General features: G+C 50.5%; 1 protein-coding gene and 1 long non-coding RNA gene across 9 annotated transcripts in view; one reads left to right on the top strand and one right to left on the bottom strand.

Annotated features, from left to right (window-relative positions):
* Vwce (von Willebrand factor C and EGF domains) overlaps window positions 1-14,148 on the bottom strand; it is a 31,996-nt gene extending 17,848 nt beyond the window's left edge. For 5 of the 8 annotated variants that reach the window (XR_003952821.1, XR_386516.4, XR_386514.3 and 2 more), the window contains exons 1-9: window positions 13,783-14,148; window positions 11,128-11,222; window positions 10,960-11,049; window positions 10,186-10,314; window positions 6,624-6,740; window positions 4,103-4,219; window positions 3,244-3,372; window positions 1,414-1,832; window positions 1,241-1,334 (exon numbers count right to left, since the gene is read on the bottom strand). Coding sequence is in view for 4 of the 8 variants with exons in the window: in XM_006527347.4 (XP_006527410.1) it covers window positions 1,241-1,334; window positions 1,414-1,832; window positions 3,244-3,372; window positions 4,103-4,219; window positions 6,624-6,740; window positions 10,186-10,314; window positions 10,960-11,049; window positions 11,128-11,222; window positions 13,783-13,892 (1,300 nt within the window). In the remaining 4 variants the exon portion in view is untranslated. Of the gene's footprint in view, window positions 1-1,240; window positions 1,335-1,413; window positions 1,833-3,243; window positions 3,373-4,102; window positions 4,220-6,623; window positions 6,741-10,185; window positions 10,315-10,959; window positions 11,050-11,127; window positions 11,223-13,782 lie in introns of those variants that run through there. The other 3 variants (NR_153778.1, NM_027913.2, XM_006527349.4) reach the window with 2 other exon arrangements.
* On the top strand, window positions 313-2,672 carry 4930524O05Rik (RIKEN cDNA 4930524O05 gene). Its single transcript, NR_045316.1, has 3 exons — window positions 313-430; window positions 1,321-1,532; window positions 2,411-2,672. It is a non-coding gene; the product is annotated as an RIKEN cDNA 4930524O05 gene (long non-coding RNA).
* Window positions 14,149-14,533: the final 385 nt, after the last annotated feature.

Raw genomic sequence — 14,533 nt, 5'->3', positions numbered from 1 at the left:
CTCTTCTCTTTGAGGCGTAATACTTCTGGAACATTCTCTCACCACCCTGGATGTGCCAGCAGTGGCAGACATAGGTCCCTTGAACTGGGTGGTCCTAGGACTGCTGGGAAACAGCACAGGAGACAGATGCAAGAGTAGCTACAGTGGCTGTGAGGGTGTGCCTTGAAGTGTGTCCTGAGAAAGGGGCATTTCGTTCCCACCACACAGGAGACGCTATGTTCCGAACCTAGAGTTCTAGCTCCGTTTACCCAAGTAGCCCTGCCCACGTCACGATGCCTCTCTGTGACTCAGCTATTCTCACCATAATAGGGAAATATCACTATGTAGCCAGCAGGAGACCTGAAAGGATCCAAAATCTCGGTTATAAAGAGAACTCAGCTCTTTCCTTCAGGGCCCCATACATAGGTGGAACATGGTAGAAAACGGAAATGTAAGACAGCAATGTAGGCACTGCCTCGGCAGACCCTGGAAAGATTTTTGGTTTTATGGTGCTGCAGATTGAATTAGGACTTCCCTCACACATAGTAGGCAAGCCCCAGCCCCAGCCCCAGCCCCAGCCCCAGCCCCAGCCCCAGCCCCAGCCCCAGCCCCAGCCCCAGCCCCAGCCCCAGCCCCAGCCCCAGGCCCATAGCCCCAGCCCCAGCCTATGGGAGGAAAGTGAAATGATTGTCCTCCAGCAATGTAGGGTAGGTAGGACTGGGGAAGGAAGTCAACAGAATGCATGTGCACTGAAAGGAAGGAAGGAAGGAAGGAAGGAAGGAAGGAAAGGAAAGGAAAGGAAAGGAAAGGAAAGGAAAGGAAAGGAAAGGAAAGGAAAGGAAAGGAAAGGAAAGGAAAGGAAAGGAAAGGAAAGGAAAGGAGGAAGGAGGGAGGGAAGGATGAATAGAAGAGGAACAAAGGAGGGAGGGAGGAGGGAGGGAGAAAAGGAAGGAGGAAAGAATGAATGGAAGGAAGGAGGAAGGGGAGGAGGAAGAAGGAAGGAAAGAAGGCAGGCAGGCAGGATGGGCCAAGAAGAGCAGCCTGCTAGAAGGTTTTCCTTGAAGAGCTCTTCAGCATAGACAAATGGTTCTCAAAGTGAGATTCCAGATCAGCAGCAGCAGTGTAGTGTTGTATGTTCTCAGGCCCCACCCATGAACCTCCAAGTCAGATTTCCAGGTGACACCAAGAACTGATTGCAGGAGAAGTTGAATAATAAATAGCCCCTGGGCTGCAAAAGGCTAGAGGAAGAAAGAGCTCTTACCAGTGCAAGAGGGGCAGCACCCCCCATCTCTCGGGGGAACTGGGTGGGAACAGGTAGCGTCACACCTTACTCCTCCACAGGTCACCTCTCCATCCTGAATGCACAAACAGGAGTTGCAGTGGTGGGCAGAACCTAGACACTCCCCCAAGGCAGCCTGGGGACTTCACACCTACCTGGCACAAGCACTGAGAACATCCGGGCTGGTTCCAGCGGCTGCCTGATTCATACGTGGCTCCCAGGTGCCAACAGGAAGAGGACCCTGCTCCCAGCTTTGGGCTTTCAGGACCCCTAGGTGAGGAAGGGGTCCCTACAGCCCCCTGGAGGAGTGAGGGGGGTCCAAGGGTCCCCAGTGGGGAGGAACTTGGCACTGGAGTGGATATCAACTGTGTGGGAAAGAATGTGGGTAGGACCTGGGTGGTAGATGGCTGACTGATTGTTCTAACTCCAGTGGGGTATCCTGGGGCCCCTGGAGGAGGGCTGTGTCCTGGGGACAGGGCAGGCCGGCCTGCCTCAGGGAGGAGCAGGGACATCTTAGCAGGATGCTGTCGGGGCTGCAGGATGGCAGATGGGGCCAGAACGGCCTTCGGGAAAGCTGAAATGGAAGCACAGGGTCTCCTAAGGAAGGCAGCAGGGGCAGGAAGTGGGGTTCGAGAGGCCTAAACAGGTCCTCAGCCACATAAAGTAACAGGCTGTGACCTACTGAGGCCACAGCGACAGCCACAAGGGAAGAAGGCTGGGAAAACACTAATGGGCAAGAAAAGATCCTAAACCAGTAACAAGGAGGTCCGGCAGCCCAAGACTCAGCTGCCCTTCCTTCCTTAACAGCTATAAGGGAACACAAGTTTTCCTGAGGCTGGAAGGCCTTCAGGGTCCATCCTGGAAACAACTCTCCCCAACTGCTCTGGGCTGGGGTTTCATTGCGTCCCCTGCTTCCCATCTAGCTATGGCTTCCCTGCAGTGGAGCTAGGGCTCAGGATGAGGGCTCAGCGGAGGGTTCCCTGCAGTGGCACTGTCTGGTCACCTTGAGGGAGGAGGCTCCTGCCCACACGTAAAGACCTGGGAACTGAACCGGCATTTCCCCTACAGATGAACATCTACTGCACCTCGTCACAAAAACGGAGAATCCCCTTATGGCTGTTTTTTGTTTTTTCCTTTTTTTACCATTTGTAGGCAATAGCTGGCGACAGTGAAAAGGGAAAGGACTGCATAAAGAAGTTGAAGAATGGGGCTGGAGAGCCATCTCAGAGGTTAAGGGCACAGGCTTCTCTTGCAGAGGAGCTGGTTCTGTTCCCAGCAGTCACATGGTGACTCATACAATCCACAGCCCCAGTCCCAGGAGGTCACTTCTTGGCCCTTCTGGAGCATGTGGTACACATACAAACCAGCAGGCAAAACCCTTATAATATACATAAAATAAATCTTTCTAAAAGCCCCAACCCTTTTATTAAAAATAAAGGGAAAGAAAGAAAGAAGGAAGGAAAGAAAGAAAGAAAGAAAGAAAGAAAGAAAGAAAGAAAGAAAGAAAGAGAGAGAAAGAAAAGGAAAAAAAATCCAGGATGGAGAAATGGTTGCTATTGCAGAGGACCCAGGTTTGGTTCCAAGCACCCACATGATGCTGTAACCCCAGTTCTAGGGGATCTAACAACCTCTTCTGACTTCCACAGGCACCAGACACACACATATAAATAGGCAAAATACTCATATGCATAAACATTTTTTTTGTAAGTACATTTTTAAAATGTAAGGGAACAGGGAAAGCGAGAAAGAAAGCGGGGGGCATTGGTAGTGACAAACAAAAAGAACTGGAAAAAAGGCGGGATTTAAAGAACGAGTTTGGCAAAGAGGGGGCCTGTGGTTAGGGGGTGAGGTCTGGTACCTCAAGGGCAGAACCAAGATCTTTAAGATATGGTTTGGAGTCAGGAGAACAAGATCTATGGAGTGGGCTTTTGTGCTGAGAAGGCAGGACTAAGAGCTAGAGGGTAGGGCTAGGGCCTGGTGCTCACCTTCACAGGACACACGGTCAGATCGAAGCCTGAAACCAGGTCTACAGGTGCACAGGAAGCTGCCCACAGTGTTGTGGCAGGTGTGGTGACAGACTCTCCTCTCTTGTGGCCGCCGACACTCGTTGACATCTGTGGGAGAGCCTTGCTGCCTTACCTTGGCCATGGAGCCCTTTCTCATCCCCTTCCTGAATGCTGAAGACTGGGAGAGTTCAGCTGCAGAGCTCTAGAGTCCATCCAGGTACAAGATGTGACTCAGAAAGCTAGGGATGGAGTTGGTGTCTATTGGCAGTATTCTTGGGGGCTTCTTGCATCCAGGGGGTGGGGGTGCAGCTCGTCCCAGAACCATCAAGAGCTCAACCCTGGTGGGAAGCTGGTTTCCAAATCTTCTGCTGTCCGATATTCCTCTGTAAACAGTGTCTCAACACTCACTGCTGCGCAAAGCAGGTTCAAGACCAAATACTTAACCCACTAACTAGTACAAGGTCTTCTTCAAGCTCATGGGACCCCACTTTTGGTCATAGGGATTACCAAACATCTGGAAATTTCTAATGAGCTGAGAAAATTGGAGTCTCCTCCTAAACCAAAGACACCAAGAAAGTGGGTGAGCAGCGAGAAAGCCTTGATATGTACCTGGGAGAGAATCGAAGAGACTCTAATAGGTTGAAAGGGGAGATGGCCAGGGAAGGCCCAGCTTGAGGTCTTAAAGGCAGAAAGACACCAACCATGGGACGGGAATGCTCTGAACAAAGGCTCCACGGGACCGGAAGATCCAAATGTTGGTCTTCCTAGTTTCCAGACTGACCTGCCCACATTCCTGATTGGCGTCCTAAGTGCACCAGCCACAGGCGGAAGATCTCACCTATACAGGAGTGTCGGTTGCCGTGGAGGTGGAAGCCAGCGCGGCAGGAGCACTTATAGCTACCAATGCTGTTCTTACATCTCTGCTGGCAGGGTGTTCCCAGGCACTCGTCAGTGTCTGTGAGAGCAGAAGACAAAGCTAGCAGCCATCTCTCCACAGGACTTGGAATCCTCTCATCCCTCTCTCTCACCCAGCTCGGGGCCACTGGGGACCAGCTGATGGTCTCCACCCTCACCGTCTCAGCCCAGCGCCGGCTGCTTTGTCTCTAGGCTGAGGAACAGACACAGCCTCCCTGAGCCCTCTAACTCTGTTTTCTCTGGAACCATCTTCCTATGATCTCCAGAAGGTCCTCACCTAAGGCCACCTGCGATGGGACAGTCTGCTCCAAACCTCTCAGGGCCCTCCCTCAATAAGCAGCACTCACTCATGGGACCTTAAAACATGGTCCCGGGGGAGCCAGGGAAATGGCTCAGCAGGCAAAGGTGCCTCCCTCAAAGCCTGTACAATCCCTGGGACCCATGAGATGGAAGAGCTCCCAAAAGATGTCCTCTGACCCCCACAGGCACACTTAAATGCCAGAAAAAAAATAAAGAAATAACATAGACAAAGGTATACGCAGTCATTCTCAGCCCTGAGCTTGCTCAGTTTCCCACGTCTTCTAAACAAACACATCCTGTTCTTACAGGAACTCCGCTTGGACTCATAACTCTGTCTACACTGAATGTCCTTCTCTCTTGTCTGGATATAAAAGAAATATTCTGCACACTTTAAAACCTTCTTCCTTAGAGCCTCTTATGAAGAGAATCACCCAGGCCGTTGTCTGAAGCTGCAAGAAAACTAGAAATAACCCACCCTCCCCCCACTCATCAGCAGAAGAACCCATAAAGTATGGAACACTTGCCCCACAGAGAACCAAGCAACAGTTAAAATAACAAATCAGGTCTGTCTGCCCGATGTGGGAAAGAAAATTGGAGAAGAAACTGGGATCAGACTCCCAACCCCGATGTGATTGTGGGTAAATGACTTAACTTTGTTAAGCCACAGTGTCCTTATCAATGTAATGGAGATAAACAGTACCAACTTAGTAATTGTGCAGATAGGGTGAAAAGACATGTGGAAAGTGCTTAGCCTGGTACCCAGCCTGTGAGTCTGGTAATTGATATGACTGTATATATGCATATGGAAGAACATATGGTTAAGGGAGGTAGGCAGTTCGAGCATCTAGACTGAAAATCCATGCTGACAGCAAACTTCCCAAGGTACTCTGGAAGTAGGGCTTTGGGAGATAGGATTTGATGACATCACAAGGGTGGGGCCTTAATGATGAATTAATGACCTTAGAAGAATCACCAGAGCACCCTCTGTCCCTCCCTCTTACCATCTTGTGAGGACACATCTTCAAGCCAGAGAAATCCACAGCAAAGCCAGTCAGTACCTTGACCTTGGACTTTGGCTGTCCGGGGACTGAGAGAAGAAATCCCCGTGGTCTAAGCAGCATTGTATTAGGGGCAGCTCAGGCGGACTAGGAAAGCAGGGTCCTCTCGGGCAGGTAGAGAATGCTGAGGGGAGAGATTCCCACTATGGCACTCAAGCTTCTCGTGTTTTGTGAAACTTCCCGTGTCTCCTCTGCCTTGTTGCATGAGACTGTGATGAGAAACCTCCTATGTAAATCCAAGTCACTTGGAAAGGATGACTCTCGTAAAAGATCTGGCCCTGTTGGGTGTGCCAGGGTATGCATATAATCCTTGTACTCAAGAGGGAAAGGCAGGAGAGTGACAGGTGAGAGTCAGACTGGGCTGCACAATAACACTCTTATCTGCAGAAAAGAAACCAAAGGAAGACTTCTTCTCCCTGGGCACCCACAGCCCTAGTTCCCTGTCCCATTCATTTTCTTTCCCAAACCACCAGACTGGAGGGTGGGTCCTACAGATGCCCACAGTGCCTGGACCAGTACCAGGGCAGGAAGACACTACACACTACGTGACAGAGACCATCACAGACTCCTCTCACAGTCCCTATGGAACCACTCACAGCCTGCAGTTCTCCCTTCTCCATCTTGGTACCTCTTGCCCTGGGTGCATCTGACCCTTGTTCTCCCTGAGACCATTCCTTCATTCCCATCTTTCCCTATGACAAAAGCAGAAGAGCTTAGAATGTCTTAGTACAGAGCAAGTCCACCATGAATGCTGGGCATGGGCACAGTGGCACATGCCCTTAATCCCAGCACTTGGGAGTCAGACAGGTGAGTCTCTGTGAGTTTGAGGATAATGTGGTAATAGTTCCAGGACAGCCACGGATGTGTAGGGAGATTCTGTCTCTAAGGAACAAACCAAAGAGTCCACTATTCTGGATTCAAAGCCTAATTCTATCTCTTCCTAAAGAATGGATGCAAGTAAGCTTTTGTTTTCCCCAATAGAGCGGGAGTGACACAGCATCCTTCACAGAGGACTATGGCTGGAGAATGTATCTTAAGGTACCTGGCAGGGCATAGAAACCACTCCAAACATCTCTACCCACTTACCTTGGCAGCTGTGACGATCAGCAGACAGTTGCATGCCTGGCCCACATTCACACACGAAGCCACCTTCTGTGTTCACGCAGTGACCCTCACAAGATGAGCTTAAACACTCGTCAATGTCTGGGAAAAGAAAACTCTTTGCACAGCCCATTCTAACCATGGCCATGACTCACAGAAAAGTGACCCAAGATGACCCCATGGAAGATGCAGCATCAATCTGCAAAGTGCCATGCATGGTCCTAAGCTATGGAGTCCCAGAAAAAGGAGATAATAGGACAGAGGGACTGGCCCTTACTCTTAACCCTAGATGGGGGGAGAGCAAGACTGGGGCAGAACCATTTTGATGGACCCTTCAGGTCCCCAAAGTGACAGGGCCCAGTGAACAATGTCATTCCGATAGAAGTTCACCAAACACCCGGTGTGAGCAGGAGACTCAGAGAGAGCCACTGACTGTCAGACATTGTATAGCCACTCTAACAGCCAATGATGATGACATGTGCGCTGCTCAGTAATGACCTGCCACAACAGGTGCATCCTGAAAGAGTGTGGGACTAGGAGAACTAGAGCATCAACAGAAGCCTGTCTGGGTGGGAAAGGATTTGAGGGTTTAGAGGATAGCAGCTGGGCTCCAGCCCTCCACATACACTTCAGGGCATACACGCATATAAGTAAATGCGGGGGGGGGGGGTGCCATAATGAAATCCATTGCTTTGAATACTAAGCTAAAATGCAGTTTTAAACTCTAGGAACCGTAGCTGGTCTTGGCTACTTTGTGGGTTCTTCTTTTTTCCACCCTTTATCCCCCAGGTTTCATCCCCTAACACTAGATAGGAAACAAGAGGAGAGGAGAGGAGAAGAGGGGAGGGGAGGGGAGCGGAGATCCCTGGATCTAATTTCTTTCCCAGCCATTCCTCCCGGTATACAGTTCAGTCCCTTCAAACATTTCTCCCAGCTGTTCCTCCCACAGTTCCCCAGCATCTGCCTCAATAGCCCCTCCTCACTATAATGGCTGTTCTAGCCTCTCTGCTCAGCTCAGCTCCTCCTGAGTCGACTGTCCCCTAACTGGATCTTCGGCACCGACTGCTTCCTCTTAGTCTGCTAGTGCAATTCCCTTCCACATCTCCCTCCAACGGTTTTTGAAAGAGAATCGTTTCTGGGCCGGCTCTAACTCCAGGTGATCACCGTGTCTCTCTGGTTCAGTCCCTGGGAATGAATGTATTTCTTCTCCCTTTTCTTGACATTTTTCTTCCACTTCTTGATTCCCAAGTTTCTCCATTTCCACCTGTATTTTTTTTTCCAGTTGCCCAGACAGTAAAAGGAGAGAAGGGGGGGGGGGGGAACCCTGCTGCTGAAAACCACGTGGGTACATCCAACAACAGCCTCAGTAACACTTCCTCAGTAACACCCTCCGAGAGAAGCAAAGGCAGCTGGAAGAGAGTTGGGTTAGCAGAGGGAGAGCAGGCAGCCGGAGCCGAACATACAGTGAGGAGACGGCTGAGCCAGGAGAAGCTGACCTAAGCAGATAAGCTAGAACAGTTGTTACAGTGAAAGAAATTAGATTCAGGGATCTCATATTCTCTCTCTCTCTCTCTCTCTCTCTCTCTCTCTCTCTCTCTCTCTCTCTCTCTCTCTCTCTCTCTCTCCCTCTCCTTCCTCCTTCTTTGTCTCCTATCTAGTGTTAAAGGATGAAACCAGGAATAAAGGGTGGGAACTACAAGAAGTTATTACCTCGTTTTATAAAGCACACATATAAGCCTTATATACACATTTATACACAAGAGCATTGCAAGCCCAGATAAAGGAACAGAGAGAGCATTTCATTTTATTAGTAACACTCAGGTTAGGACTCCAGAAGACATTCATTTCCAGTGTCCTGCTTACTTTCAAATGCTTCTAAATGAATTCTCATTTACTTTACTATTCACTGAGAGAACAGTAAATGTTACTGTTAAAACTTCAAAAAGGCCAGGTTGGGTGGTAAACTCCCAGTACTTGAGAGGCAGAGACAGGCAAAATCTGTGAGTTTGAGACCAACCTGGTCTACAGAGTTTAATCTTCTCTCAAAAACAAACAAACAAACAAACAGAACAGAACAGAACAGAACAGAACAAACAAAAACCCTCCAAAAGAGGACAAGGGAGCTGGGTCAGTTAATAAAGTGGCTGCTATACAAACATGATCCCAGACACCCCAGCATCCACTAAAAGCTGGCACAACAGTGCCCAGCACTAGAGGATTCAGGGCATGGAGACACTGAATCCCTAGAACTCATCAGCCGCCCCAGCCAAACCAATGAGCTCTAGGTTTACTGAGAGACCCTGACTCAGAAACTAAAGTCGAAGGCAATGGAGGAATAGAATGTTAATTCTGGCCTCCACACGCCTGGGGTCATCCAGACATTTTGTACGTACACACCACACATACAAAAACAAACAAAACACCAAAACCACCTATAACCAGACTTTTGCCTCTGAGGAGATGGACTAGAAACTGGTCATAGTAACCAACCACCTCTGGTAAAAGTCACACACTCTGCCTATAGTGACTTTTTTTTTAAACAAACTTTTTTTTTTAAGATTTATTTATTTATATGTAAGTACACTGTAGCTGTCTTCAAACACTCCAGAAGAGGAAGTCAGATCTCGTTACGTATGGTTGTGAGCCACCATGTGGTCGCTGGGATTTGAACTCCGGACCTTCGGAAGAGCAGTCTGGAAGAGCAGTTGGGTGCTCTTACCCACTGAGCCATCTCACCAGCCTATAGTGACTTTTAAAGTCAAGAAAACAAATCATAGGGGCTGGAGAGATGGTTCAGCTGCTTAGAGTGCTTGTTCTTGCAGAGGATCCCGGTTCAATTTCCACCACCCACATGGCAGCATCCGTTCCAAGAGGTCTGATGACTTCTGACCCCTTAGTGTACTCCACACATATGGTACATATACATATAGGCAAAACACCCATACACATAAAATAATTTTTAAAACATTAAACCATCTCAATATTTAAAAAGACAAAACAGCCGGGCGTGGTGGCACACGCCTTTAATCCCAGCACTCGGGAGGCAGAGGCAGGCGGATTTCTGAGTTCGAGGCCAGCCTGGTCTACAAAGTGAGTTCCAGAACAGCCAGGGCTATACAGAGAGAAACCCTGTCTCAAAAAACCAAAACAAAAAACAAAGTTTGACAAAATAATTACTGAGTTTTAGTTCCCTTAGCTTTGAAGTGTCAGTTGACTCCAATCCTGGTTCCATGTCCCTCTGCAAGCCCAGCAGCGTGGACATGCTTACTCAATGCCCCTATTATATTGGAGCTGTCTTTGTCCTTGTCTCCCTGCCTCATATCTGGAAGCTCGCTGATAGCGGCCACTGTTTGATCACCTGTCGCCTCCATCCCAGCTCTGCTGCTGTCCACGAGTACATGTGTGATAACAGGAGGAATATATCCTCAGGTAGCATGCTTCCCTGCCCCTCTCTTCTAGGTGCTGGACTCTAGCTGGCTGGGGGGGGGGGGGTTGTGGGAGGAGATGCCATTCCACCTTCTCCTTCCCCCACTTCCAGGCTTCTCACCCGCACACCGGATACCAACAGCTGTCTCAGTCATCAAGAAACCCACAGGGCATACTCGGGCTACCTCCTGACAGCCACCATGGTTACAGGTGAGATCACAGCCATACTCCCCGCAGGATCCATGGGCTTCTAAAACAAACAGCACAGGGGTACGGGTCAACACAGCTGCACAGCAGGTGTCAGCCTGACGTCTCAGATGTCCTGGGGCTTCTCCAGAATCCTGTTGCAGGGTGGGACTTCCCGCCCACTTCTACATGGCACTAGCCATGTTGATGGTTAATTCAATTTCACAAGATCTTGAATCAAATAGGAGAGAACCTCTGGTCATATCTCTGAAGGAGTTCCTAGACCGGGTTGAGATGGGGAGACACACTAACTCTGGAAGGTTGGGAGCCGAACTAATGAGAAAGAGAGCCAGTACAGGGGTTCAAATCTTTCTGCTTCCTGCCTGTGCAATGTGAACTGCTGCCTCACTCTTCTGGCACCATGCCTTCTCCACCCTGATAGACTGTTCTCTTGAACTCTGAGCCAAAATTAACCTTTCCTCCTTTAAGTTGCTTTTATCAGTTATTTCATCACATTCGCAACAAATATATCATGGGAACCAAGAAAAGCCATAGTCTTTGTCTCAGCAGTCAGATAGGTATGAAATTGCCTACCACACAAGGTGTCTTGAAGATGCCAAGCTAGAACCTATCTCAGGTCTACAGTGCCGGACACAGAATCTTCATATTATTTTGGTGACCCCCATCTGCCATTGTCCATCCCAGTTACCTGGGCAAGTGGCCCCTTGCTCTCCATCCTGGCAGGAACAGACATTGGGAGCGATGCAGATGCCACTCCCACAGCCAAAGGAGCAGAGGGCTGAGAGGAAAGATGGAGGTGAGGGAGCAGGCCCTGGCAATGCACAGGCTTGGGTCACAAGGATGGATGGGTACTTACGCAGGGTACAGTGCCCGCTGCCCATGGAAGGGGCCCAGCCAGGGCAGCAGCCACTCCCAAAGCCAGAGAGGCAGACGTGGGGCCCCAGACGACGTCTGCAAGAAAAGAGAGCACTCCACAATTTGTAGGAAGAGAGCTCCCAACTCCCAAGTCATCCATTGGTCTAAAGGACACACACCACCACCCCACCACCCCCTGCCCGGTGCAGGACCAGACAAACATGTACAAGAACAGATATAAGCTATGAACACAGAGCAAAGGAAATGAAGGAGAGACCAGAAGAAAAGATGACAGAAGACTGCAGTTGAGCAGCATGGGGGTGGGGGGGGGGGGGAGGTGGCTGCTTTGGGACCTGACCTCTTATCACTAAGATGGCTGAGACAGGAGGATCACAAGTTTGAAGCCTGTTTGGGCTACCTGATGTATTCAAGACCATCTTGGGCTATATGACTATATTTTTTGTTATTATTGTTTTGGTTTGCTGGTCTGGGACTCACAGGGAGCTACCTGCCTTTGCTCCTTCCTGAGTTCTGGGATTGAAGGTGTGTACACCCAGAAATATAATGTCTAACACACTCACTCTCATCCCTCACTCAGGTCTTTTGTTCACATCTTCTTCCCCAAAGCCTCTCTTGCTGACCTTAGCCTGCTCTGCTGCTCTCCACCGTCCTTTCTAGGACACTCGCTTACTTGCTAATTTCATGACATCTTCACTGTCCGTATCCTCTCAACTCCTCGAGGACAAGGGCTTCCTTCTATTATTATTATTTACTTATTTTATGTATATGAGTACACTGCAGCTGTCTTCAGACACACCAGAAGAGGGCATCAGATCCCCATTACAGATGGTTGTGAGCCACCATGTGGTTGCTGGGAATTGAACTCAGGACCTCTGGAAGTGCAGTCAGTGCTCTTAACCACTGAGCCATCTCTCCAGCCCAGGACAAGGGCTTCTTATTTGTTCAGTTCTACATCTAAAGTAAGTCACAACTGCTCAATTGGTAAAGGGAGAAAGCAGGTCTGGGTGGCATTCCCCTAGGCTGGCAACAAGGTACCCATGGCCCTCCACCTTCTGGGGCCAGTGTCTAAAAATGTCAAACTGCAGTCTGTAAGGCCATGAATGTGTTACTGCCCTCGATATCAAAGGACAGCAGGACCCAGGTGATGGGAACAGCTCAGTGGGGACTCTGGGAGGGCTTATGGAGCCTTGAAGGGCATCAGGAGAAGGTCACTGGAAGGACAGCTCCCCTGCTGCGTGAGAAAGAAGACCAGAGACTCAGTATGAAAATGGGGAAGGAGAGGGCAATACAGACAGATGGACCAGCCTGAGCATGGGCTAACCGGGAGATTAACAAGGGCTAGAACTCCTGGAGCCGTGGAGCAAGGACCATGAACCCAGGCAAAGCAATAGGCACCAGATGACTTTCCCCACATACCCAGAGCTGATGGGGATTTCATCCCACCAACCAGAGCACCCTCTATGCCTGTCCATGTATCAGACAGAAATGATACAGGATAAGACGAACTTGCCTGGCTCTTAGGGTTAATAATCTGGGTCAAATGTGGAAACCTAGGGGGAACCATAGCAGTACAGGAAAGTTTGCTGGGGATTTTCCCTAGGGCCAAGTCCTTTTTTCCTCTCAGAAGTCAAAACCAGTGAAGACAAACCAGACCAACAGTGATGTCACACATAGAAACGATGATAGCAACAGCTGAGGCAGAGAATCCGGCAGCTGGGATCTACAGAACAACTTAATAGCTAAGCCAAAGGGGGCTCTGAAAGGGGCGTGAGGTGCCATCGAAGTGGTAAATGGTAGGGTGCCTGTGGAAGCTGGTGGAGTTCCACTTCAGATAGGCAAGGGTAGGGTGCCCACCAGAAAGCCCCAAGGAGCTTTTCGTGTGTGGCACAGTGATGCCAGGGAGACAGGTGGTGGGAGATCTGCAGGAACTGCAAGAGATCGCAGAACCCACGTGCTGGGCGGTAAGCTCTTCCTCCAGGGCAGCCCCTCTGAGCGCCCCTGGGAAGATGTGGCCGTGGGCCAGGCCACCCGCTGACAACGTGTACCCTTGCTATAAGCATCACGCACACACGATCACCACTCCCTCATCACCCCTTAGTGGTAGAGGACTAAGACAAACTTAGGGAAAATGATTGGGTTTGGAAAGACACGCCTCCCGCCTGTCGCCTGCGGCCTCCCGCCTCCCCGGCCTGTGCACACATGCGCAGATACCAAAGCATAACCCTGAGCCACCGGTGGCTCCAAGGTCCACCGGGTGCAGAGAGCAAGAGACACTGAGAAAACCCCCAACCCCAAAGCAACGTGTGCAGAAACGGAGGGGGTCCCGCACCACCAAGGAAGAAAGCCAGGCAGTTGAGACCAATTGGCATGTGCTGGGGTTCCCTAGCCAGAGGGTCAGCCTATTCCCATAGTACAAGATTCCTTGGAGCCGCGATCTCCATCTCCCAGATTCCTTAGCCAGAGCAGTCCCCAGCCAGGGCCACCCAACTGGCACAAACTACTGTCTCTTTGTCCAGACCCCTGGTGTGCCCTCGCCACAGAGGCTACAGGTCCAGCAGCTGCCCTATGCTAGTGTCTTCCAGCTCCACGCAGTGGCGCTAGAAGGCTGGGCCGCTGAAAGGCACCGGGCTCTTACCTCTCCGCAGAGTAGTGCCCTGGCGCCTTCCTCCCGGTATAGCCTCGGGCTGAAGACCCCAGCAACGGGATCAAGATGTAGGCGACATGGAGCAACAGTCTAGCCCACATGACTGGCAGCAGAGGTCCTGGACTCTACTGGGCTCAGGTCCCGCACCGGGGAGGGGGCTACCGACCTTGTCCCTCCTCCTGGAAGCGATCTGGTTCCCCCACAGCTGGCAGGGACTGAGGACGACGAGAAGAGGGCTGGTGGTTAGGGGAGGACTGCCTAGGCGGGTGGGGGTGGGGGTCCTTGCACCTTGGAAAGAAACACACAAAAGGAGCGCCGCCCGCCGGTGCCTCTCCGGGAGGCGTGGAGCCTGGGGCGGGAGCAAAGATCAGGGACCCCGAGGGCGGGGTTTCACCCTCGGCCCACACCCCCAGCCTGGGTTTGGGAGTCGCTTTCCACAGAATGACTGAAGGCTTCGAACCAAGTTGGAAAGAAACTTCAGGAACAAGGTTTTTGAGTTTCCATAGAATCCAATCTGAATTCTCAGTAGGTGAGACTTGTGGACACTCAAACCCAGGGCACTGAAGCGAGGCAGTTTTGACTCTCCCCAAGCCCACTAGATGGTAAGGATAGTGTATTGGTGGTTTAGTCTGCTTCCTTGCCAAAGGACATTAGCCTGTTTTGAACCCACAAGCTACCTGCTGGGAGTCAAATGGTTGAGTGGACAGCTTCCTAGCTCACCTGGGAGGTAAGAAAGCAGTGC

Source organism: Mus musculus, chromosome 19 (genome assembly GCF_000001635.26).
Source record: "Mus musculus strain C57BL/6J chromosome 19, GRCm38.p6 C57BL/6J".
NCBI lineage: Eukaryota > Metazoa > Chordata > Mammalia > Rodentia > Muridae > Mus > Mus musculus.
The sequence above is the reverse complement of the archived record's forward strand: the minus strand, read 5'-3'. Positions and strand labels throughout refer to the sequence as shown.